Here is a 14,316-nt window from a genome sequence, read left to right as displayed (position 1 = left end):
ATTCATTCAAATGCTCATTTCTCCACCTGACTGGACTCTGGATCAATCAGGACATTGCATTGTGATGTTTATTCTAAGTATCTCCAATTTCAAGTTTGTGTTAAACGGGTCACCATTTGTTCTCTGTGTTGTCAATAGAAACAAAGTAGCCAGTGCTAAGCAATAACAGAGAATAGGGTGGGGCATCCTGATCCAGTGAGGGGAGGAGAAAGAGGAGGTAGGAGTGGGTGGGGCCATGAGGTGAGGACTGAGAAGCATCAGGAGAAATGAACCAGGCCTAGGAGATGATTTAAAAGCAAGTATAAAGGAGGAAACTATTCCAGCATTGAGATTTAGGATGGAGTAAATATTGCACAGCATTGGGCTATAGGCTAATTAAATAGATCCTGGTGTCACTGTGTGACTACTTGATTATAAAGCCAGTTAAGGAGTAACTACTGATATTACTAAAATAATAATTCAATATTAAATATTAATAATAAAACACAATGCTTTCTGTAATCAATACTTTATGCAATGACTTTAGAAATTTGACGAAGAGGCACAACTATACATTGAGAGCTCGCCATCTCCAGTTTGCTGCATTCCAGGGCTCTACTTGTGTGGTTGGCATCCACTTCACTTCTTCTCCACATTGTTTCTCCACGTTTGCTAACGGTGCGCTACATTCCTCTAGATTATACAGTCAGAATCGCATATTCTATTTATGTTGTTTAATTAGTTACTATTCACAACAGTTAAAAAACAAAGAGAAATACTGTACTTCACAATTACTGGAGCCATTCCTTCATGGGGACTTTTTGTGCGGATTTGCAATACATATTTGATGTTGCTTGCTGTCAGCCTGAACAACTCATCTTTACTTTTCTTCTAGGTGAATCTCTCAGCTGTTATACTCAGCTTTAACTTCATGGAAGTTTGTGTTTCATGTTCTCAATTCTCGTTTCCCCCCCAGAGCTCAGGGTAGGTCATTCCGCAGCCCCAGGCTGCCATTATTTCTGATAAGCGGTCACTTATTAATCTCATTAAGGCTCTCCAGGAAATGGCGAATTATTTTTCTCTTTCTGTTTTCAAAAACATTACTTTGTTTGAAATACATTTACTTCTAAAACTATGAATGTAATTTCTTCTGACATGAATATAGATGAAGGCACACTGAAAGGATTTATCAATATGTATGAAAAGCATAGGATAATACAGCACCACTTTGACTTCTAATATGCATATTGCTTTCTGGGTGAACTTTCTTCCTGATTATGCAGGCTTGCCAGGTTTAAGTGCTATATTTTAAGTCTACGGTGCACGCCATTTCACCTGAAACCTCTGAAGCTCGTTCTCAAGCTGTGGCAGTGATTGCTTCATCTTAATGCAATAATATTTCACACAGTCTTCCCAAGGATTATTCCTTCTCATCATAGAACAGAGTCCATGTCTTCAGCTATGTCCTTAAATGTATAACATAATCAGGCAAATAGAAAGACACTTATTTTACCTAGAACCGTATTACCTTTCTCTTAATTCTATTCCATTTATTAGGCTTCTTCACAGGACATAGGACCACTTAGAATTACTTCATTCACTCATTTGTTTATTGACTATTTAGTCATTAAAATGTAAACCTCATAAAAGATGGGCAGTTGACTATTTCAGATTCTCCTCTGGATCAGCAATCCTCACCATCTGCTTTATTACCCATAAATTCACTATGAACCTCAAGACAATCATGTCAGGTGTGTGTGTGTGTGTGTGTGTGTGTGTGTGTGTGTGTGTGTCACATCTAGAAATGCATAATGTATTATGATTTTGAACTGCTTTTAAAATATTTACTTGTTTCAAATAAAACAATACACTCATTACACATTAAAAATAAGAGTGATACCACCACACAGACAGACGGCCCCACACAGACACACCAACACACAGACACACCACCACACAGACACACCACCACATAGACACACCACCACATAGACACACCACCACACAGACACACCACCACACAGACACCCAGTAGCTCACTGTGCTTTGTATCTGCTCCTTAGTTCAGGAACAACTTTAATAACAATCTGTTGACTAAAAGGTAAAATGCAAGTCTCTAACCAAAAACCAACAAAAGCTGAGAAATTAATAAATAGAAAATATTTTGTAAGCATAAAATCATGACCATTGGTCACCAAAAACCTGTTGTTCTCCTTGTCCAAGCATCCATCACAGTAATGAAAGAGCACTAAGAGTCCCGTACATATCAAAATTGGAGTCTGCATGCACTGTCTCCCAACAAGGTACGGGTGAGATTTTAGCATAAAGATATAAACCAAATTCCAGTCACTGCCATCTGCCTCATGTGCCCCCGAGATATGCTGACTATATATTAATAAGAAGAGGGAAACCTCAGGCACCAGAGGGCAATGCCATAACTCATGTGTGGTCCTCAGACTGTAAGCATGCCTGCTTCCTGGGTGAGGCCTCATCCTACTTCCTCTGATGGCTTCTTGAGCTTTCTGAAGCTTCTCTTTCGTTCGTCTGATCCTCACATGGGAACTTCGGTAAATACTTCAAGTAGAAGCCACAAAAGCCTCCCTTCTGGGGTTCCTTGTGTGTGTTGACGATTAGAAGACTCTGAGAATCAGACTAAGCTTCTCTGCTGACATCGTTCCTTATAACTGTGGCTATGACCCATTGTATTCCACCAGCTCGAGACACCAGGAATCACAATGAAATGTTGTGTTGAGGCATGTGTGATGTTTAGACCTTTTCTTCATAATTATGCCTCACACAACTCTAGGAATTGAATAGAAACTACTAGGGGACTATGCCAGAACTATAGACCAGAAATCCACACACTCTTACGCTCGCCACCATTTTGACCTAGGCATTGTGTGGAGGGTTTACTAGCCAATGTTTTAGCACTTAAGCTGTAAGAGGTAATTTTCCCCATATGGAGGCACACACAGTGCCTTGAGGTTGGAAGTCTTCATCTTCTTGCCTTACTTTGTAGGCCATAAGCTTGTCTCTGTTGGTCTCTCCTCCATGGAGTAAATGGCCACAGACAGACAGGTGCCAACACACAGAACCAATGCTTTCTGACTTCCTCCCGGGCAGCTACAAAATACTTGGCATATAGGTGGACTTCTGCGTATCCGAGGAAAATATTTGGTACTCAAAACACAACTGCCCTCTTTCCAGTCAAGGCGGGGCAACAGTTTGCTCACTTCTGACAGCCAGCTACTTAGAGGTGACTGTGTCTCAGGGTTCACGTTGTGCTGCTAGCTTCTGTATTTACCAGAACAAATCATCCCAAGCCCCATCGCAGACAAGCCCCATTGGAAGAGCTTGGCACAGTGAGGCTGACCTGTGGGTCAGGAGGCCTTCACAGCTGAGGAGGAGGAGCACATGTCCTCCAAGCTGATAGCACTTCTCACTTTTGTTCTTCACTCTGAAGGGACGAGCTGCTCTTCTGCTCACAAGCAAGTGGAGAGATTGCTCACATCGTCTCCATCTAACTTTGCAGGAGGCTGGCAGCAGAGGGGAGCACATGAGCGGGGTGCCAAGGTTGCTTAGTTACAAAGTAATGTGAAATATAGCCAATTTGATTTCTATGTGATCTTATCCCTCTTTGGTGTGCCAGTAATACCAATATTGAAGAAATCTGAATTATCATATAGAAGAAAAAATAAAACACAGCATTATTTGTTTTAATGTTAAACTGCAAAAGAAAAAATTTAGTTTATGTGTACATGTACTGTAACTGTATATTTGAAGTAATTTAGTTAATATTATTTCAATCTTACCTTAATGTTCATTGTTCAAGCAAACAAGTTAGGAGTACAGCAAAATGACTGCTAAAATCATATGACGAAAAGTTGGCTAAAATTAGTAATATATGAGAGAGGAGATGAATTTGGAGGTAAAGGTTGGAGATAGAAAATGGAAAGAAAACCCAAAACATTCTCAGAGTCTTCACTTCAGAATCTAAGTAGATCTGGAGGAAGACAGAGAGCGCAATGAAGGAAAATGACAGGAGACTGCACTAACATGATCACAGGTCCAGTATCAGGGACCGCTCGCCAGGACGGCCTTCGACCAGTCAGCCTTGTGGACTTACACTCTGAGCAGGGAACCCACTCAGAAACTATCATCCCCACAGCAGCTGCTGCTTCCTATCAGGGTTTGGAACTGGCTCCTTTACAGTTGCACACAACATGGAAACGATGAGAAAGTCCATCCATTGTCAGAGTTAATGAGGGATTAAACTGGCATTTCAGACACTGCATACTCTATAATGTAATCTGGGTGAGGCCTTTCAGCAACAAGATGTGACCTGTGCATCCAGTTTCTAATATTAAACATATTCTTGATTACTGATTCCAGTATGCATTCTTTAGTATTACATTAATTTGAATACAACATGAAAAGTGTTATCAGATAGGGAAGTATAACTACCTGTAACATTTGATTTATAATGATATATCAGTTTCAAAAAGAAAAACAAAATTATTTTGTTACAAAAATTAAAATTAAAAATATTAAAAGCATAAATGTAAGATAATAAGGTAGGTACAGATATTTGTTAGGAGTTAAATATTTTTGTAAAACTAACATTGTGGGGCTGAGTATACACGCCCCACATCACTGGGCAGTAGTGGCGCTGAGTGTACATGCCCCAACATGACTACTGGAAAACACCATTAAGCCTTACTTTTGAGGTGGAAAATGCTGTCTGCTCAGTATCTAGCCAGGAAGTCCTTGCTAAGAGCTCACATATGTTTAATAACAGAGCATCTGGCCTTTGACATCTTGAGAATCACATGTGTTTACCACTCTGGGGTGCAACAGAGTTATTTCCAGTTTCTATACACACTTCTGTGTGAAGAAAGCGTGACCCTTGAAGGAGATGTTACCTGGTTTTCAGAACAAAGATTTTTATTCTTCAAGAAAAAGTGGGCTGTGATATTCCACTACTCCATCTGTTACCTGAGTGAATTCTGTATGGAGTCAGTGAAGCTCACGGTGGGTAGGACCTTTGCTGTGTGTGTCTACTTTGAAGATGTAATCATGTTAAATTAGCCTCTGGGTAAGAGGAACTGAGAGGTCATAGACTCAACATTATAGTACAACACACCTTTGAGACATCACAGAGTCTGTGTCATCACATACTGCATCGCTCTAACTTACACAGCAGAAAAGGACGACTGTCAACTTGCAGGGTTATAATTGGGACACCAACTATGGTCATAAGTCCTTCACTCATTAATGTGTTGTCCATCTTCTAAAGAGTTAAAATTGTGAACATTGAATGTGTAGGTAAATAAATGAAATATGAAATGTGGATCTATGTATGAGCCACCGTGCCTAGAGATAAATGACTTATTACAAATAATGTTATGTTCATGATATAAGGTCACAAAATATATAATATAATATCATTATATGTTGATTCTAATAAATATATATTAAAGCCAATTATCCACAAAGTTATCAACATAGATGTTATTATTTTAAAATAACATTTTCAGTTGTTACTTCCAAGTGCTATTCACCCAGAGTTAAATACACTGAGAACCACTGACTGTCTCTCTCATGTCTCAAAGAAACATGTCCAAGAGCCCACACAATATGTACAATTAATGCTACTATAAACATTACTTTTTAAGGCTGTAGAGGGAGCATAAAATCCTATATACAAGCAAAAAATTGTGATCACTATTTTTTCAACTAATTGCAAAACCTCAGATACGATTTGGCAAAGCTCATGCACACAGTAAACTTCTCCTACAGGTCATGCTCGCACGCACCTGTTTGGAATGTGAAGGGTTAGGAGTCTTCATTAGATTCTTTAGTTTCCTTACAGTTGGATTTGCAATTATGGAAGTGGGACTTTAAGGTAATGCTCAAGAGGGATGGTCCATAGTGGGTAGGTCTGCTGAGGGGAAACCTACATGTCCAAGCATGAACTGATCACACTAGTAACTTAATCCATAGAGCATTATCTTGCAGGAAGTGCTCATTGCCAGACTATATAGTAAGGTAAACATAAGTTAAAGCCACGCTCCAATCACCTTTGCCTTAAATACCAGGAGGAGTGATTGCCTGACCACTATCTTTCCTAGACTTCCCCTCTCTCGTTTACATTTCTATATATTGAAAACTCCAAGCAATCAGGCATCAATTGTGGGTACAGAGAATTTATTTTTTAAATGTTATCATAATGATCCATCACACTTTACTTATAAAGAACATTTTTAATATAAATCTGACAATAAAATGTCTGTGTAAAATAATTCTATATTTCTCCTATTCACTAGTTTGATTTCTTTGCATCTGATTTGGAGACACTCTAGACATGAAATTATAGGTTGTGTGCTGAGTTCTCACTATATGTCAGGTTCTCACTCACTGTGTGTCAGGTTCTCACTCACTGTGTGTCAGGTTCTCAGTCACTGTGTGTCAAGTTCTCAGTCACTGTGTGTCAGGTTCTCAGTCACTGTGTGTCAGGTTCTCAGTCACTGTGTGTCAGGTTCTCAGTCACTGTGTGTCAGGTTCTCACTCACTGTGTGTCAGGTTCTCACTCACTGTGTGTCAGGTTCTCAGTCACTGTGTGCCAAGTTGTAAGTCACTGTGTGTCAAGTTCTCAGTCACTGTGTGTCAGGTTCTCAGTCACTGTGTGTGAGGTTCTCACTCACTGTGTGCCAGGTTCTCAGTCACTGTGTGTCAGGTTCTCACTCACTGTGTGCCAGGTTCTCAGTCACTGTGTGTCAGGTTCTCAGTCACTGTGTGTCAGGTTCTCACTCACTGTGTGTCAGGTTCTCACTCACTGTGTGCCAGGTTCTCAGTCACTGTGTGTCAGGTTCTCACTCACTGTGTGTCAGGTTCTCACTCACTGTGTGCCAGGTTCTCAGTCACTGTGTGTCAGGTTCTCACTCACTGTGTGTCAGGTTCTCAGTCACTGTGTGTCAGGTTCTCACTCACTGTGTGTCAGGTTCTCAGTCACTGTGTGTCAGGTTCTCAGTCACTGTGTGTCAGGTTCTCACTCACTGTGTGTCAGGTTCTCACTCACTGTGTGTGAGGTTCTCACTCACTGTGTGTCAGGTTCTCAGTCACTGTGTGTCAGGTTCTCAGTCACTGTGTGTCAGGTTCTCACTCACTGTGTGTCAGGTTCTCACTCACTGTGTGTCAGGTTCTCACTCACTGTGTGTCAGGTTCTCAGTCACTGTGTGTCAGGTTCTCACTCACTGTGTGTCAGGTTCTCACTCACTGTGTGTCAGGTTCTCACTCACTGTGTGTGAGGTTCTCACTCACTGTGTGTCAGGTTCTCAGTCACTGTGTGTGAGGTTCTCACTTACTGTGTGTCAGGTTCTCAGTCACTGTGTGTCAGGTTCTCACTCACTGTGTGTCAGGTTCTCAGTCACTGTGTGTCAGGTTCTCAGTCACTGTGTGTCAGGTTCTCAGTCACTGTGTGTCAGGTTCTCACTCACTGTGTGTCAGGTTCTCACTCACTGTGTGTCAGGTTCTCACTCACTGTGTGTCAGGTTCTCACTCACTGTGTGTCAGGTTCTCAGTCACTGTGTGTCAGGTTCTCAGTCACTGTGTGTCAGGTTCTCAGTCACTGTGTGTCAGGTTCTCACTCACTGTGTGTCAGGTTCTCAGTCACTGTGTGTCAGGTTCTCACTCACTGTGTGTCAGGTTCTCAGTCACTGTGTGTCAGGTTCTCAGTCACTGTGTGTCAGGTTCTCACTCACTGTGTGTCAGGTTCTCAGTCACTGTGTGTCAGGTTCTCACTCACTGTGTGTCAGGTTCTCACTCACTGTGTGTCAGGTTCTCAGTCACTGTGTGTCAGGTTCTCACTCACTGTGTGTCAGGTTCTCAGTCACTGTGTGTGAGGTTCTCACTCACTGTGTGTCAGGTTCTCAGTCACTGTGTGCCAGGTTCTCAGTCACTGTGTGCCAGGTTCTCACTCACTGTGGGTCAAGTTCTCACTGTATGTCATGTGGCTCATAATCTGAGTCTGCTGTTAAAAGTAATGATAAGAAGCAAATATTAAGAATTTTTTCATTTCTTCCTTTATATTCATTGTTAATGCTCCAACAGGGCTCTGAGCTTAAGCACTATTGGTCTTGTTCTTATAAATGTCCACACTGACTCCCACACTTGAAATTCAACAACTATTATTATCCTAAAACTTTTTTGTTGATATTCAGTGAAGACAATATTCGTTACTGAATTAATTTTATCAATTATATACATGTCTGCATCTTTGTATGGGAAACAGTGTTAAAAGCCATGTAAAATGTAAAATATGACCTAAAATAAAACAAAATAAGAGTTCAACAATAAGAAACCTTAACCTGGAAGTATAAACTTCATACACACAAAGTATTAGAGGAGCTAGAGACCCAAATTACTAGTGGATAATATGCTTATAAAGAACATGCCCTGGATTTAGTTACCAGTCTCCAACGTGCACAAACAAACAACTTCACATAAAAATTAAATCATGAAATTACAACTTAAATGTTGAAATTTCTTTCATCTGGAAAAATGTGTGTATATATATTTACATTAATCTATGCTGCTGCTGCTGCTGCTGTGTGTGTGTGTGTGTGTGTGTGTGTGTGTGTGTGTGTACATGCATGTTTGTATCTAGTCAAATAGAAGCAGTAATTAAAAGTCTACCAAGTCTACCAAGAAGAAAGAAGCCAGATGCTTTTAGCACAGAATTCTATCAGGCTTTCAAAGAAGAGCTAATATCAACACTCCTCAAAACATTCTACAAAATAGAAGCATTAGCCACATTGACCAATTCTTATTCGATACAGCTTCCCCATACCTAAATTACATAAAGATCTAATAAAAAAGAAAATTACAAACCAGTTTTATTTATGAACAAAGATCTAGTTCCCAATAAAATACTTGCAAACTAAATCTGAAAACATAGCAAAAAGGATGATCCACCGTGATCAAGTAGACTTCATCCTAGAGATGAAGGCTGGTTCAATGCATGCAATCAAGGAATATAATCCACATTAAAAAGAAACCAAAGGACCAAAACCACATGATCAAGCTTATTAGATGAGGAAAAGTCCTTTGACAAAATTTAACACCATGTCACGATAAAAGTTGTAGAGAGATTGAGGATGCAGGGGACATACATCAACATAATAAAGGCAGTTTACAGCAAAGCCATGGCCAATATCTAACTAAATAAAAAGAAGTTTAAAGCAATTTCACTAAAATCAGGAAGAAGACAAAGTTGTCCAGTCTTTCCATACCTATTCAGTAACATTCTTGATGTTCTAACTAGAGAAATAAGATAACTGAAGGAAATAAAGGAGATAAATACTGAAAAAGAGGAAGTCAAATTATCATTATTTGAAGATGATATGATAGTATACATAAGTGAGCCTCACAATTGCACCAAGGAACTCCTACAGCTGACAAACACTTTCAGTAAATTAGATGGATACAAAATTAATTTACAAAGACACTAACCTTGCTACATATTGATGGCAAATACAGAAAGAAATCAGGGAAAATAACTTTCATAATTGCCTCAAAAATATAATATAGTGTTATCTAACTCTAACCAAGCAAAGGAAAGAAGTGTATAATAAAAATTGAGACATTAAATCAATAAATTGAAGAAGATATCAGAAGATAGAAAAGTCTCCCATAGTCATGGATTTATAAGATTCATATAGTAAAGTGACCATCCTGTTGAAAGCAATGTACAGATTCAAGGCAATCTCCATTAAAATTCTAACACAGTTATTCACAGATCATGAAAGAACAATTTTCATCCTTTTATACATACATATACACCCCCACACACTAGGATAATTAAAACAATCCTCTATAAGAATAGAACTGCTGGAGGTATCACCATCCCTGACCTCAATTGTACTACAGAGCTATAGTTATAAAATAAGCATGGTATTAGCACAAAAAGAGACATGCCAATCCATGGAATTAAAATGAGGACACAAAGGTAAACCGACACAACTCTGTATAGCTTGGGATTTTTTAAATGAAGTACAGAAATACACACTGAAGAATAGATAGCGTCTTATGAATGGTGCTGGTCAAACCAAACAGCTGCACACAGAAGAATCCAGAGAGATGCATTCTCATCACCTAAAAAAAAAAAAACAACTCAGCTTTAACTTGATCAAAGGCCTCAACCTAAATCCAGATACACTGAATCTGATAGAAGTGAAAGTGATGAATAGCCTTGTACTCATAGGCATGGGGAACACTTTCTGAAAATAATACTGTTAACCCCAAAACTAAGATCAACAGTTAATGAACAGGACCTCATGAGACTGAAAAGCTTCTGCACAGGAAAGGACCCCATCACTCTGGAAATGTATCAGCCTACAGAATGGGATTTTCACTGGGGAAACAATCTACTCTTAAAGGTAGGCTGCACGCCCAGCAGTAGATGACCGACAGAAGCAAACCTCAGTAGTGTCTTTGGAGGTTCCTTATCTTATAACATTTTGTCAGAGATTTTCTCTTTTTTATTTCTCTTATTATTTTCAATATTTTATTATTTTTCTTCTCTCTTTTACCCTACAGGTCCTTTGTGCATATATCATGGCTTTTAGTTTAGTATTTTTATGGGATTCATGTCCGTGCAAATGAGTAGGTCTTGGCATCTACGTCTGTTTCTTGTGTCTTTTCCTGGGCTCTTGTCCTTCTGATTTGTGTGCTTTTTTCCTATTCCAATGTGTTCGTTTTGTTTCATTTTATTGTGTTATATTTATTGTTATCCCTTGGAAGCCTATTTGTTTTCTAATGAGAGGCAGAAATGGGTAGAGCTGAATGGGACAGAAGAAGAGAAACTGGAAGGAGTGAAGGGGGAAACCCTAATCAGGATATTGTTATCTGAACCAAAAATTATCTATTTTCATAAAAGGAAAAAATGGGAAGGAATCTGACTATGACTGCTCTCAGTGTTCACTCATAAACACTTGTTGGGAAATCTAAGAAGTGCAATGAAGTCATCAAAGCTGTGTTCCGGGACAACGGAAAAGAACCTCCCATAAACCAAAAGCTTCACTATTGCTATGTGACTCGTCGTTCTCTGGGAGAATATAGAATTCACTCTTGGAGACCACTTAAGAATGCTCACAGCACAGCTTACACTCAATAAATGAGAAAATTTGAAAGAGTAATAAAGTTGAATCACTGCAGTCAATGAATTCATATTTTGGAAAAGTGATGATGAAGCAAGACTGACCACTAACGCGTACAACGTTAAGGTGTGATAGTTTTAATTGTCAACCTGACACAATCTAAAATTACCCAGGAATAATCCTCAGCAGGGAACTGTCTGCATCAGGCTGACTGTGGGTGTCTCTATGGATACTACCTAGATCATCTTGACGGAGGTGGGAAGCCCCGCCCACTGTTGGTGGCACAATGCCCTAGGCACAAGATCCTGGGCTGTACGATGGGGAACCCAAGCTAAACGCTCACACACATGCACATTAATTCTCTGTTCTGCTCTTGAATATGGATATGGTGTGTAGCTGCTACAAGTTCTTGCTGCCTTGTTTCTGAAATGATATACTGTAAAGTGGATTTGTGAGCCATATAAACCATATATTCTTTATTATTTTTCTCAAGATATTTTCTCACAGAAGGCAAAATGAGCCTAAGATGTATAGTATGCATTAAACCATGTCAAACAATTTGATCATGAGAGAAAGCAAACTTCAGAAGAAAAAAATCTGGCCTTAACTCATACAACAAGCAAAACTGATTCGAGGAAGAGGGGAACCACACGCACAAGTGCAGTAATCTACTCACAACTCTAATTATTATCATATAGCAGAATCTATAAGTGCAGTAATCTATATTTATAACTTTACCTATTGTCATATAGTAGAGAATTGTTATGATTTGAGGTAGAGGGGAGCCAAGTAGAGAAGTGCAGCAGTCTGTGCTATAACTTTAATTACTACCATATAGTTACAAGATAATTTTGTAAATGCTGTAACTGTACAATGTAATCTTGTAAAGGAGAATTACTGAGATAGCAGATTGGAAAATAGCTCGAATCTCAGTGTGTATTTTAGGTCCAGTGTTTATGGCTCAAAATCAGATTGCCCAATTTCTCATTGCTTTATTTAGTTCACACTAAAACATACTAACCTTTGTGAATGTGATGTCTTGGTGTTTTTGATTTTCCATCAATATCTTTTGTTTTCAACTCATATGAAACACAGGAAATGTGTTTTCTGTACTCAGTAGAATATTTAAAGTCAGCAGGACTCCATCTCATCTGTGAAAACAAATAACGGCATTGATGGGTCTTGTTTCTTGTTGCTGTGACATGAGATCTGGACAAACAAAACACAACATAAGAAAGGGTTTGCAGTGCTGGTGCTCACCTTTAATCCGAGCACTCTGGAGGCAGAGCCATGGGGGTCTTTGTGAGTTTGAGGCCAGCATGGTCTACAGAGTTCCAGAACAGTCAAAGCTATGCACAGGATAATCTAGTTTCTAAAAACAAAACAAACAAACAAAGAAAAATACAAACAAACAAAAAACAAATGAACAAACAAACAAGAAAAGGTTTGCCTCGAACTCCAGGTTACTCCAGTATGAGGGAAGTCAGGGCAGCAGCAGCAGCTTGAAGCAGCTGTCCACAGTCAAGGGCAAACAGCATGGACTTAATGCATAAATGCTGTGCTAAGTTAGCTTTCCCCACTAGTGTTATAGCTCAGAGTTTTCTTCCTAAGGAATAGCACCACCTATGGTGAACGTGTCTTCCTGCTTCAACTAATCAAGATGACCCCAGCAGACACACCCACAGACCAAGGTGACCTAGAAAACTTTCTTGGAAATTCCCTTTCCAGCTGATTCTAGATTGTGGCATGTTGATAATAAAAGCTAATCACACCAGTGAAATCAAACATTTCAGGGTTTCAAAAGGCTTTCTCACTTGTGGCACAGTAATATGATTTTGATTCTTTAAAATCTGTAAGACAAGTAACATTAAGAAAAACTTTAAACGCTCCATTGCTTATTTCTTTGCTGAACAAGGAAGGGGAGATAAACATAGTTTTTGTTTAGATCACAAGTGGGGGATGAGAAAAAGACTTGTGAGAGAGCAGGTGATGCTTATCCCCTTAGAATTCAAGACACACACACACACACACACACACACACACACACACACACACACAGTCGAACCACCACGTGGGGGAGATTGGCTGTTAACCAGCTGAAAATGAGCCAAAAACAAGAGGCAGGGCCTTTGGAGACTTGGGATAGTTTCAGCTATTCAGCACTGCTCCTAGAGAGAACCGCTTGAGGGAAGGCTTTGGGGCTCCAGGCTCGGCCTGAGGTTCCAGGTTCTAATTGCTCCAAGTTACAGCTGAAGAAATCCTGCTGACTACGCCAGGAGAATCATTCCTCAGAACTGATATCCTTACGGTTTCATTATTGTATTCTTTCATCTTCTTTTCCCATTGTTTAGGTTAGTCATGTTATAAGTGAGGTACTCCTGGTTAATAAGTTCATAATAAAACGTACTTTCTAAGAAAAGAGCCTACAGGACAACCGTGTAGGGACAGCGGGCGATTCCCTGGGGTAATTCTTTAAGTGCAGTGAAAGGAAGAGGCTGATCCACAAATAACAAACACAAGATATTTTGTCAGGAGGCCTGAGGAAGGTTCAGTGTAAAAAAGGAAGGGTACAAAATTACCTTACAGAACATGAAATGTGCCACAGAGAGGAAAACAGACAGTAATGTGCTCAGAAAGGACCCTGAAATGGGTCCAGGATAAGCACAAATCTTTTTAGTACAACTGGACCAGATATGTGTGGGGAAAAACCAGAGTGACCATCAGAAAGGATGTGTGGGAAAAGAACAGAGCGACAATGAGAAAGGAGCTGCCAGGAGGACAGGAGTGACAAGTGTAGCCCATATCCTGAATGCATTGGTGAGGTGTTGAGAACACTCTGTTAGCTTCTTTTTTTTCACAGACCAGGAAGGTCACTTCGAGATTTCTGTATGTCATCGAGCAGTCAGAATTAGAGAAAAATCAGTCTCCATTCCTCTCATAGTGTCTGCATGGCTTTCATCACGGAACATGGTGTCCACATTTGTCTCAGAAAGATGGAGATGGGGAAACGATGGCAAGGGGCAGGCAGTGTTCCTAAACGTATGTCCTCAGAGGTTCTGCTAGAAACTTCTATCTAGTAAGATGTCATTGGCTTGCCACCTTTTCAAAGGAGCATATGAGGAATGTACCCAGGAGAAAGTGAGGAGGAGGCATGGCTAGAACAAAGTTGCCATCCTGGCAC

The 14,316-nt window shown here is 39.8% G+C and overlaps 1 protein-coding gene across 3 annotated transcripts in view; it reads right to left on the bottom strand.

Moving 5' to 3' along the window:
- Positions 1 to 14,316, bottom strand: part of LRRIQ3 (leucine rich repeats and IQ motif containing 3) — an 85,837-nt gene that overhangs the window by 15,038 nt on the left and 56,483 nt on the right. For all 3 annotated transcript variants that reach the window (XM_084757662.1, XM_084757664.1, XM_084757663.1), the window contains exon 6: positions 12,157 to 12,286. In XM_084757662.1, the coding sequence (XP_084613788.1) occupies positions 12,157 to 12,286 (130 nt within the window). The remainder of the gene's footprint in view (positions 1 to 12,156; positions 12,287 to 14,316) is intronic.

The sequence above is a fragment of the Acomys minous genome (assembly GCF_964271855.1).
Source record: "Acomys minous genome assembly, chromosome: 14".
NCBI lineage: Eukaryota > Metazoa > Chordata > Mammalia > Rodentia > Muridae > Acomys > Acomys minous.
This window is presented reverse-complemented; position numbering and strand designations above follow the sequence as displayed.